We start from the raw sequence: 12,753 nt of genomic DNA on the forward strand, positions 1-12,753 counted from the left end.
GTCACACGTTTATCAATTTTATTTCCACGTTCTGGCATCCTCTCATTTAGATCTAGACCTCTTCACCTTACCTGGCTTCATGCTCAAGCTTTACAATACTAACCCCCTTTACGTTAGTGTCAATTCAAAGATACGTATTCAAAAAAAAAAAAATCACACCTTTAATCACATTCAAAGATATACAAATAAATGGGTATTCAAAATCACAATTTTAAACATGTTTAAATTATAGTTTATCATTGCAAAGATTACATCACAAAGTAATATTCTAGTTATTACTTTCAAAAAAATGAAAGATGCAATATTATTGCCTTTTCATCAGAGCACTGCCTAATATAGTAAACAATAAATGCCTATAATTTATTACAATAAAAAAGAATCTAAAAGTGCCTGTTAAGTCAAGCCACTAGATCCGAATAACAACAACACAGATTAAACTCCTAACAAAACCTAACAATGTTTGAATGTGATTCAAGCCCTTTCAATTTAGCCCGTGTTAGGCAAGTAACCTAATAGGTTTCATTTTATAGCTTCTAAAATTCACGGCAATGTTGCATTAGAACGGAAAAAACTTCAATTGGATGCAGATTTCTAGTGTGAGTGATTATGAGCTCAAATTTAACCTCAAGAATGAAACTGCATTTAACTGGATGTAAGTTTTGCACAAAGATCCCAATTTTGAGAAAAAGACCGAAAGAAAGTACTAGTATAGTGTAAAGGGTAACCCGGTGCACTAAAACTTCCGCATATGTGGGGTTCGGGAAGAGGTCCCACCATTATTGGTGTATTGTATGCAGTCTTACCCTGTTTTTTACACAAGAGACTGATTTTTACACTAGTACCAGTAAAGTACTAGTATAGTGTAATTAATTAAATTTTACTATCTATTTTTCTTAGTATATCATAAAAATTATGATAAAGGTAGAAGATACTGAGATGTTAATGTGGTATATACGTTACACAGTTTAAGTTTTGTGAATCCGTACACGAATAATAAGAAATTAAGTTATGACGGCTTTACGAATGGACAAATCATTTTAAGTGGGCCACTTGACTTTATTTCAGTTGGCTTATGCGATTAGAGCGAATCTCTTAACAATATGAGAGAGATTATCCAAAATAAGAGAAGAGTGCAAGAGCAAGATATTATGATGATAACTCAACACACAAAGTGGAAAACACGTAAATCAATACATCCTAAGAATACTGATTACAGTGGTGATGCCAAGAGAGCATCGTGAAAACAATAATCACTAGCCTCTCCTGACTTTTAATAAATTCACTCTGATCGTCATGTTTAAGTCAACAAACAACACACTAAAGTGACCCGTCTCAAGACCAACTACTTAACACGTTTCCATTCGTCCTGACACCATAACTTTAATTTCTAATCGTTTGTGTACCCATAGATAAACAAAACTTAAGTTATGTATCCTAAACACAAGTAAAAAAAATTGAGAAAAGGAGCACTCATGAATCTCGTAATAAAAAAATTAAAATTGAAGTTATGGTGGCTTGACGATTAAACAAAATATTTCAAATGATAAGACTCTACGTGGGTCACTGAACTTTATTGTCAGTTAGTTGAAGCGTAACGATTTGAGTGAATCTCTTAAAAACATGTGAGAGATTATTCAAAATAAGAAAAGAGTGTAGGAGCATGATATTTGTGATGATAACGCAACACGCAAAGTGATGAACACGTAAACAATACATCCTAATAATACCCGTTACACCGACAATGCCAAAAGAGCATCGTAACAACAACAATCAATAACATCTTACTATTTTTATAAATTTAAATTTCACTTCGATCGTCATGTTTAAGCCAACCGACACCACAACGAAGCAACCCACCCCGAAACCGACAACTTTAAATGTTTTCATTTATAACACCATAACTTCAATTTCCAACCCTTTATGTACCTATAGACAAAACTTAATCGTGTACCCTAAACACAAAGTAAATAAAATTGAAGGGTATCATAGTCATTTACTCATTCAAGAAAAAGTAACTCATAAGAATCTCATGATAAAAAGAAACGAGAAGGGTAGTAGCAAATATATAAATGTGCAGTGAGTGAGTCCCACGCTTCAACGTCGGTGCCTGCACGACATCGTTCCGCATTACCTTTTCCTTCAATTTAAGATTCCCATTCTCTTCTTATGCTCTAAATCTCAATTCTCACTCAAATCTAAGGTTAGTTCATTTCAAAATTTCTACGCATTTGCATTCTTTTTTCATTCAATGTTTTGCATTCTTCATGCTTGAACTGTGAAATTCGTTATAAATTATTCTGTTATTTACTTGTTTTTTTCGATTTTTTGACGTTTTCTTTATCCGGGTCTTTCAGATCTGACGCAAATTGTTTAAAAATGGAGTCTTTACACAAATTCAAATTCTGTGTCATGGCTATTTGTTTGGTGTTTCAATCAGGGTATGGTTTCTACCTTCCGGGTAGTTACCCTCACAATTATGCAATTGGTGATGAATTGTCGGTGAAGGTGAATTCTATCACTTCAATTGATACTGAAATGCCATTTAGTTATTATAGTTTACCTTTTTGTAAACCTCAAGGGGGTGTTAAGGATAGTGCTGAGAATCTAGGTGAGCTTCTCATGGGGGATCGGATCGAGAATTCGCCTTATAGGTTTAAGATGTTCACTAATGAGTCTGAGGTGTTTTTGTGCCAAGTTGATAAATTGTCTGATGATCAGTTCAAGATCTTGAAAAAGAGGATTGATGAGATGTATCAAGTTAATCTTATACTTGATAATTTACCTGCTATTCGTTTCACGAAGAAAGATGAGTACTTTTTGAGATGGACTGGGTACCCTGTTGGTATTAAGATTCAGGATGTGTATTATTTGTTCAACCATCTTAGGTTTAATGTTCTTGTCCATAAATATGAGGAGACCAATGTGGCTCGTGTTATGGGAACCGGTGATGCGGCTGAGATGATTCCTCCTGTTAAGGAAGGATCCGAGAAGCCGGGGTACATGGTTGTTGGGTTTGAGGTTATACCTTGTAGTATTATGCATAATGCTAATTCTGTTAAAAACTTGAAAATGTATGAAAAATACCCGTCCCCTATTAAATGTGATCCATCGACTGTGGCAATGCCTATTAAAGAAGGCCAACCGCTTGCGTTTACCTATGAGGTAACGTTTGAGGAGAGTGATATCAAGTGGCCATCTAGATGGGATGCTTACTTGAAGATGGAGGGAGCCAAAGTCCATTGGTTCTCGATCCTCAATTCGTTGATGGTGATCACTTTCCTTGCTGGTATTGTTCTTGTTATCTTCTTGAGAACTGTTAGGAGGGATCTGGCCAGTTACGAGGAGCTTGATAAGGAAGCTCAAGCACAGATGAATGAGGAGTTATCTGGTTGGAAGCTTGTGGTGGGGGATGTTTTCCGTGCCCCATCAAATCCTTCTTTGTTGTGTATAATGGTTGGTGATGGAGTTCAGATTCTTGGGATGGCTGTCGTGACAATATTGTTTGCTGCACTTGGATTCATGTCACCGGCCTCCCGCGGAACACTTATCACAGGTATGCTGTTTTTCTACATGATACTTGGTATTGCTGCTGGTTATGTTTCAGTTCGACTGTGGAGAACACTCGCGTGCGGCGATCAGAAGGGTTGGGTTTCAGTTGCATGGAAAGCTGCCTGTTTCTTCCCCGGTATTGCCTTCTTCATCCTCACAATATTGAACTTCCTATTATGGGGAAGCCAAAGTACAGGAGCCATTCCATTTTCACTTTTTGTTATATTGCTTTTGCTTTGGTTCTGCATTTCTGTCCCACTTACACTTGTTGGTGGCTACTTTGGAGCAAAGGCACCTCACCTTGAGTATCCTGTTAGAACCAACCAAATCCCTAGAGAAATTCCTCAGCAGCGGTATCCGTCGTGGCTTTTAGTTCTAGGTGCTGGCACCCTTCCCTTTGGAACCCTTTTCATTGAGCTCTTCTTTATCATGTCCAGCATTTGGATGGGCCGTGTTTACTATGTTTTTGGGTTTCTCTTCATTGTTTTGATCCTTCTTGTGGTGGTTTGTGCTGAGGTATCCCTTGTTCTAACTTACATGCACCTCTGTGTGGAGGATTGGAGATGGTGGTGGAAATCATTCTTTGCCTCTGGTTCTGTTGCACTGTACATCTTTTTGTATTCCATAAACTATCTTGTATTTGATCTCAAGAATCTGAGTGGACCTGTTTCTGCAACTCTGTACTTGGGATACTCACTCTTCATGGTTCTAGCAATCATGTTGGTGACAGGCACAGTTGGGTTCCTCTCTTCATTCTGGTTCGTGTATTACTTGTTTTCTTCAGTGAAGTTGGATTGAGGACTTTAGCTCTACAGAGATCTGTTTCTATCATGAGGACCCTTTGGAAATTTTCAATCTATATGTTATTTTATTTCATTTCATTATATTAGGGAGCATAGAAAATTTTATAGGGGAATAATGTTGTCCAGTTTTGCTTATTTCATTGTTAGATATAATATAACTGCATTATTAAGTTGGCATTCTGAAGTTTATAATGTACTTTGGCTGTTTAAGTTGGGGAATGCAATTAAGAGATTCATGACATTGCATGCACTAGTCGTTTTATCCTTGCAATTGTTTGCTCTCTTGAAAAATAAAATAAAAAACAATATTTGATCTTTATTGGTTGTTCTACTTACTCTTGTAGTGTTCAGATAATATTTTCCCATTCTGGGTTTCAATTGTTATTGGAAAAACTCTTCTGGGAAACTAACTGCGGAGGGGCAAAAAGCCAAAAGAACACTCTAATTATTTGCCAGGTTTTAAAAAATAAGTTTAATTATTTGAGGTCTTTGAATTATTTGGAAATTTATTAATATATTTTTTTAATTAAAAAATGTACAATTGGATTCTTGAATTTATTTATGCATTGTAATTGTATTAGGTCTTTAAACGATTATTTTAAAGAGATCTCTGAATATTTAGATAACTTGTAATTAGGGTCTTTGAACTTTTAAATTTATAACTTAGTCTATACTTGTTAACAAATTTAGAAAGGTTACCAATTGCTACCGGTAAAGAGATGTTGCAGATTTTCAGTATAATTCTCTCATCTGGAATATACCAGTTCCATTAAAACTATATTTGCATGGAGGAGTTTATGTGTAATCAATTTCCTACAAAGGATTATTTGTTCAAAAGAGGTATCCTTGGCGAGGATGATTGTCTTCGTGTTGGAGGGTGTCTAGAGGGATCAGTTAGTCGTTTGTGTTTTGTTTGTCCATTCTTTGAATGGGTTTGGGTGGCTGGGGATTAAAGTGACGACGCCGAATGGATGAGGTGATTGACCTAGATCAATTTGGGACTTTTACTTTTACGGAGGCCGCCGGCTGGTGCTTTGTGAAAGGATATCCGTGGTCATGGTTTCGCCTGGAGTATTTGGAAACTAAGAAATGCAATGACATTTGCAGAAGAGGAATGTAATTTTACACAATTAGACCTTCGCAGACAAAAACAATGTCAGAGTCCAAGATAAAAAAATTATGATGTAATTTACATATTATCCTAATGAATTGTAGTCTGTAGATATAGTTTACCATTTTAAACAGTCAAAGAATACTTTTTGTCGCATCAAAAAATTAAAATTTGGTCCAATACTGTTGATGTTTTAAACATAATAAATGACTAACTTGCTACGGATTTTTCCTAAAAATAAATGACTTATTTAAAATTTTGATTTAATCATCCACAAGTCGTAGCTCAACTGACAAAACATCGAGATTGTTAGATCAGATGTCATGACTGGGGTTCGAACTTTGATACCTCCACTTATGTGTGTAAGTTTACAATGGCTTTACCATTTCGTCTATCTATAAATAAATAAATAAAAAACTTTGATTTAATCTGCTGCAAGCAAGGAATTATTAGTTGTTGAAAAGTTGGTTGGGTGCATCTCTCTATTATTAACGGAATTTGTTGGTGTTTCGGATTTGTTTTATAAGGCTTGGTATTTGTAACACAAAAATATTTTAAAGACACTCAGTTGTTTTATATGCAACACCTTATTAATCAAATGTTAAATTGTAGTTAATTAAATTGAATATATGGTTAATTAGATCATGTTAAACATTGTGAAGTTGCGGACACGGTTAATCATATATTTGAATTAACCACAATTTTAACTATGAATACTCATCATTTCTTAAAAAAAAAAGAAAAACTATGAATATTCATTTGAATCAACCATATTTTTTAATATCACATGTTATCATCTCCTTCCCCTCACTCTCTCCTTCTCCCTCATTCCATAATTTGTGTATCCAAAAAATTAGAGAGCATGCAAAAGGGATGTGGATGCTAATAAATCGGATATGAAGACCTTCCATTGGAATTTATTTAGATTAATCACTCAATTATCTTAAATGACACATAAAGAGTATTGTTTTTTTTTGTTACAAATGACATATAAAGAGTATGATCTCGTTCCTTTTTATATCCATAGGAAATATTTCTTTAACTACAATATAGTCTATATATAGTCCATAAACATCTTATTTAAAGTCATTGATTTTTCAAATTTAGAAAAAAAAAAGGTCATATTTTTCACACGAACTCAATGATCTTAATAGAATATTTTTTGTGAATCCCTTATATAATTCGTATGTCAAAAAAAACTGCAGAAATGTTTGATATAATAATGGAACACAGGTTCAAACCAAACAATTTTCCCTTCTTAATACTCGGTGCATGTGAATTTTGATTTTAGAGAAAAGAATATCCGTTTACGATGGACAAGACAAACGTACCAAACAATAATGCAACAACTATGTAAGCACATGCTAACTACCTCTTACTTATCTAAGGACACCCAAATTGCCTGTTGAGAACAAAGCTTCAATTTATGTTTCTGCATTATTGCTTCTACTCACCTTAGCATATTGACAAAACATATATGGCCCCCATTTTTTTAATCAAGTAATCTAGCATTTAGAATTTTCCTTTTATGATGAATAAGTGATGAATATGAAGTTTAAATATCAACTTTTATATATTACAATACATTATCATTATCAATTGAACTATGTTTCCGAATATTTGAACCTCGTATTCTAAATGAAAAAACATTATAAAAAAACAAAGATTGACCAAAACAAAATGGCAGGAAAGCCATTCCTTTAGTGGGGGAAAAGCAAAAAACAATCTTTTTTCTGCATTGATTTGTTTGTTTTACCATTTAAAGAAAGAAAATATACCTTTACCACAGGTCAAAAAGAAGTTAGTATAATAAATAAAAGAAATCAACAAATGCTGCAGGCAAAAAACTAACACTCATTGTTTTATTAAATAGTGATTATTTTTAGAGACATTAAATAGTGATATTATTAAAGAGCAATGCTATATATCAAGAAAGATTTTTTCAAGAAAATTTTAAGAATGACATGGCAGAATAATCACCCTTAGATTTTATCAAGAAATAGTCCTGAAATTAATGTTAACCAATAAAATCTCAGCCTGGCCGAAAATCATGGGGTGGTGGGTGTTATGTATCTGTTTTTTATGAAAGATTAATAAATGAGACTGAAATCTAAAGGTGATTATTGTGCCATATCATTCTTAAATTTTTCTTATAAAATCATTCTTGATATCTAGCATTTTCCATTATTAAATTCTTATAGTGTATGATAAGATAATGATAAAAAAAAAAAAACTTAAACCGACAATTCAAAGTTTTACTTGACTATTTGTAAAAAAAAAAAAAAAAAAAAAAAAAAATTAACTTGACTACTTTATTGGTACAAGAATTTGTTATGTTTTTTAATTTTATACACTAGATAAATCATTTGACTATTTCACAATATTTAAAAGTGTATATAAATGAAAGCGCATATAAAATAGTTCTTTTATTAAATATTGGTATACTTTTGTACCAAAAAAATATTGATATTTTTACCATTAACATAAATATAAAGTGGAAATAATTAACTTAGAAATTATGCGAATAATATTAATTAAATGATACAATTGAAATCAAAATTAAAAGGGTGGGATACTATTTTTTGTAAAAAAATTGCTTTCGTAGTACACTCTCTGACACACAAACACACTTGTTTTTCTTAGTAAAAAACTTATATGAAACCAATAAAATTGGTATGAAATCCACATGATTTAGTGGAAGCCAACAAAGCATGAGAGTGATGTATATCCCTGAAAAGCCAAAAAATGTATTTACCTTTACATGCTAAGATATTAAGATAGTTCTCTAGCTCTGAGAAAGGAGAGACTTCAAGAAATGGAGGATGGTGTGGCTAAGGTGAGGGCAGATCAATACAATGGGAGAGTCACAGTTCATGTCATCCTTGCTTGCATTGTTGCTGCCACTGGAGGGTCTCTATTTGGCTATGATGTTGGTATTTCAGGTTCTGCACTATTTCCACCTTCACTTTTAGCTTCTTCTATAATCCATTATCTTGAATAAGAATTTTATTACACAATATAAAAACTTACTGTGATTGAAAGATGAAACTGCAGGAAAGAAGGTGAAAAGAGAAATGCATGTGTTAAACATTCTGTGTTCTTTAAAAATCAAACCGAAGTTAACTGCCATTGTCCATTGTTCAGTTATTTGAACCGTTCAACCACAGTTTCATCTATGTTTAAATGCTTTAAGGCAAATGAACCATGACTTGAAGGTCTCGTCAGTTCAATTTCAAGTTTGATATTTAAACTATTGCATGATTTATGTCTTAGAAAGATTATGCAACTTTTCAATCAGTTCTTTCTTCGTTCTGCAGTCTTGTTTATATACCAATTTGAAGTGTTTAAATCCACCATCCCTTATACTAAGATGCAGTTCCCCCAGATTAAAACCAGATCCAGGCAGATTCACTTCATAAAAATTTTTTTAAAAAAATTAACTGTAATGGTAAATTAACAAACCTTGCATCAAATCGCATGATAGTGGTATCAATTATTTTGATTCTGACCTTCCAAATTTAATTGCATTATATCATTTGTATGATAATGTTAAATTAACGTTATCATACAAATGATATGATGCAGTTAAATTTGATTCAAATCAAGTTTTGGGACTAGGCATGTATCTATTAGGCCAAGAATTTACTAAATTAAAAACAATGTAAGTGTAAACATTAATATACTCGTTATGTTAAGAATTTAAGTCAAGATATGATGTCTAAATGGCTATTATTGTCTGTAACTTATTCACGTTCATAGATATCTCCCCTTTTCCATTAATCAATTTGAGAGTTTAGTTTAGCACTTGAGAATTAAGATTGAATACACAGCTATCTCAGTGACTATATGCTTTTATCGAAATAAGCATGCGTCATTGTACATATTACCATTTTTCTTGTCAGAATATGTAAATAAGAATAATCTTTACAGCCATTTATCGAAACATTGATGCATGTATCATGGTTAACAGGAGGAGTTACTTCTATGGATGACTTTCTTCTTAAGTTTTTCCCATCAGTATACAAACAAAAAATGCACGCACATGAAAACAACTACTGCAAGTATAACAATCAGGTCCTTGCAGCATTTACCTCTGTTTTATACATTTCTGGTTTAGTTGCATCCTTGGTGGCATCTACGATTACAAGGAAATATGGACGGAAAATAAGTATCATAGTTGGTGGTATCAGTTTTCTCATCGGATCAATTCTGAATGCTGCAGCTGCTAATCTAGGAATGCTTATCATAGGTCGAATTCTGCTTGGTGTAGGCATTGGTTTTGGAGATCAGGTAGTGAAAGTTTTCCTATAACCTTTAGATTCTTATGCAAATACAAACTTTTTTTTTTATGTAAAACATTGGTATATAAAAAGAGCAATCAAACAACTAATTCGTGTGTACAGCCAAGCTCTAAAGTCTAGATAACCAAAGTATCAAACATTCAATTGATTTGAGATAAGGTTTTATGGAGTTAAAGGATCAGGGTTCAAACCTGAAGAAAATACTTATGTAACAACTAATATACTTACGCTGTTGATTAGGCGGGTTCATAAAATTTTACAAGAAAAAAAGTAGCAATGAGATGACACAGTGAATGGTTCAATAAAGTATGTTTGAGTTAGAAGATAATACAGTTATACCTTACAGTTGAGAAATTACTATAGTTATTCCTTTCCTCCTGAATCTTGATGTTTCTTTTGAAGGCGATTCCTCTTTACTTGTCAGAGATGGCGCCAACACACCTACGAGGAGGCCTAAACATGATGTTTCAAGTTGCAACCACACTTGGCATTTTTGCAGCAAATATGATCAATTTTGGAACACGCAATATTAAGCCATGGGGGTGGAGGCTGTCCCTTGGACTTGCTGCAATACCAGCGGTTTTGATGACTGTTGGAGGAATACTTATTCCGGAGACTCCAAATAGCTTAATAGAACGAGGATCAAAGGAAAAAGGAAGGAAGGTCCTTGAAAAACTCAGAGGAACAAAGGATGTTGATGCTGAGTTCCAAGATATGGTTGAAGCAAGTGAGTTGGCAAACTCAATAAAGCACCCTTTCCGGAACATACTTGAAAAACGATACAGGCCAGAGCTGGTCATGGCTATATGCATGCCAGCGTTCCAGATTCTTACCGGCATAAATTCAATTCTCTTTTATGCTCCCGTGCTATTTCAAAGCATGGGATTTGGCAAAGACGCGTCTCTCTACTCCTCGGCCTTGACTGGGGGAGTTCTTCTATTATCAACATTCATTTCTATTGCAATCGTAGATAGATTGGGGAGAAGGCCTCTACTCATCAGTGGTGGAATACAAATGATTATATGCCAGGTTAGAGAACTCTTTCTTTAATAAAAATTCCAATTATGCGCACAATAACTTGGATAATAATACTAGAAGTTGAATATGTACACCATTTACCATTTATTTTTATGGTAGGAAGAGAGGCTCATTTTCTTGATATAGCAATCTAGTTTCCCTGATAATTTGCAAAGGTCAAGACTCTTGCAAATGAGTGGATCAATTTTTATTTGCAAACTCATTGATTATACTCTTATTTTTCACATGAGCAGGTCATAGTTGCCATAATCTTGGGGATCAAGTTTGGAGACAACCAAGAATTGTCAAAAGGCTATTCATTGTCAGTAGTAGTTGCAATTTGTCTATTTGTTCTAGCATTTGGATGGTCATGGGGGCCACTAGGGTGGACAGTCCCAAGTGAGATATTTCCATTAGAAATCCGATCAGCAGGGCAGAGTATAACAGTTGCTGTAAACCTTCTTTTCACTTTCATAATCGCACAGACGTTCCTTTCTCTTTTATGTTCATTCAAGTTTGGGATCTTCCTGTTTTTTGCTGGCTGGATAACCATCATGACCATATTTGTTGTTTTGTTCCTACCTGAAACTAAGGGAATTCCCATTGAAGAGATGGCAATTATGTGGAAGAAACACTGGTTTTGGAAAAGGATACTACCATAGACTGTAGACAGCTGAAGATACATTATAGGGTAAAAAGTTTCAGGGAGCCAGATGATGCAGTTTGACTATAATTAATTACATATGTTATAAGCTACTAATGATGCCTTATATAATTGAAATTTTCATACAATGTCGATCCTTTGCCCTTCATTTACTCTATAATTGATTCTGATTTGAAATTATAATATGTAGTTTTTGTTGATACAAAAGATTTTTAGTGCCAAATTTATTATTCAAACGTAATTCACTTTACATTCAATTAACTTTTGGCCGGAATCAATTCGTTTAAAATCATTCTTTGCCCCCATAGAACCAGACACATGAGTGGAAAGTGAGCATGTTGAATTAGATCATAAAAGGAATAAAGCAAAATATTTATATATTGTTCATGTAGTGATCTCAATTTTCAAACACATAAGGAATGAAGTAGACACCCTATTCAGTATGGCAATGAGAAATATTGGTGATAATAATACATGAGGACTATGACTAGGGTTCATAGTTCAAAATAACGAATTATAGGTATACCTGATATTACAAAGTTCGCCATGATGGTGTTCAAAGGTATTGTAATTCCCATGAAGTTCCAAAAGAGTTCCAAGCATGATCTAAAATTGATTGTGATGTGAGACATGATCTACCATATTGAGTGATGATGATTATGCAATTGCAGGAACAAGCTCTTGTGTAGTAAGTATGAGGCAGAAGTCTGTGTTGTTTGGAAAATTCTTGCCATTGTTATATAAAAATTCAATTAATATCATCAACTCTAAAAATGCATTTTCAATAATTTGGATTCTAAAATCGAAAAAATAAGTAGTGCGGATTTAACAATCCAAACACCCCCTTTAGACACTGCTTTGAAGCATGCCGAGGGTGTGCTCCTTTTTTTTTCTTTCTTTCTTTCTTTCTTTCCTTCTTCAGATTATAAAATCGAATATCCTCTATACACCCTCTTGTGCCAAGAATTAAGGATTCAGATTATATAATCCAAATTATATTAGAACAAACGTTGTGTCTGTTTGCCGCATTGATAATCAGATTAAGAATCATCCTAACCTCCAACCATGTGTTTTCAGATCATTGTTAGTTATTCCCACCATGTTGTAGTTGAAAATTCGATTTTCAAGCTACTTGATTGGACTGATCTAAAACTTACCCATAAACTTGGAGGAAAAAAATAATCAAAGAACTCTTTACGAGACTCCGCCCCATGAAATCCAAAATTCTATTGTTTGGACTCTTTTTTTTTATTTTTAATTTTTCTTTATTCTCAGAAAAATTCGAAAAAAAATTGCATTACATGCATT

At 33.6% G+C, this 12,753-nt stretch overlaps 2 protein-coding genes across 2 annotated transcripts; both read left to right on the top strand.

Annotated features, from left to right (window-relative positions):
• Positions 1 to 2,038: 2,038 nt before the first annotated feature.
• Positions 2,039 to 4,671, top strand: LOC112420951 (transmembrane 9 superfamily member 11). Its single transcript, XM_024780802.2, has 2 exons — positions 2,039 to 2,200; positions 2,355 to 4,671. Exon 2 carries the CDS (start codon positions 2,377 to 2,379, stop codon positions 4,345 to 4,347), a length of 1,971 nt encoding a protein of 656 aa, XP_024636570.2. The 5' UTR covers positions 2,039 to 2,200; positions 2,355 to 2,376; the 3' UTR covers positions 4,348 to 4,671.
• Positions 4,672 to 8,092: 3,421 nt separating this feature from the next.
• On the top strand, positions 8,093 to 11,628 carry LOC25480633 (sugar transport protein 7). Its single transcript, XM_013586902.3, has 4 exons — positions 8,093 to 8,405; positions 9,434 to 9,753; positions 10,167 to 10,793; positions 11,036 to 11,628. The coding sequence occupies exons 1-4, from the start codon at positions 8,279 to 8,281 to the stop codon at positions 11,441 to 11,443; spliced, it is 1,482 nt and encodes a 493-aa protein (XP_013442356.1). The 5' UTR covers positions 8,093 to 8,278; the 3' UTR covers positions 11,444 to 11,628.
• Positions 11,629 to 12,753: the final 1,125 nt, after the last annotated feature.

This window comes from Medicago truncatula, chromosome 4 (genome assembly GCF_003473485.1).
Source record: "Medicago truncatula cultivar Jemalong A17 chromosome 4, MtrunA17r5.0-ANR, whole genome shotgun sequence".
In the NCBI taxonomy this organism is placed as follows: domain Eukaryota; kingdom Viridiplantae; phylum Streptophyta; class Magnoliopsida; order Fabales; family Fabaceae; genus Medicago; species Medicago truncatula.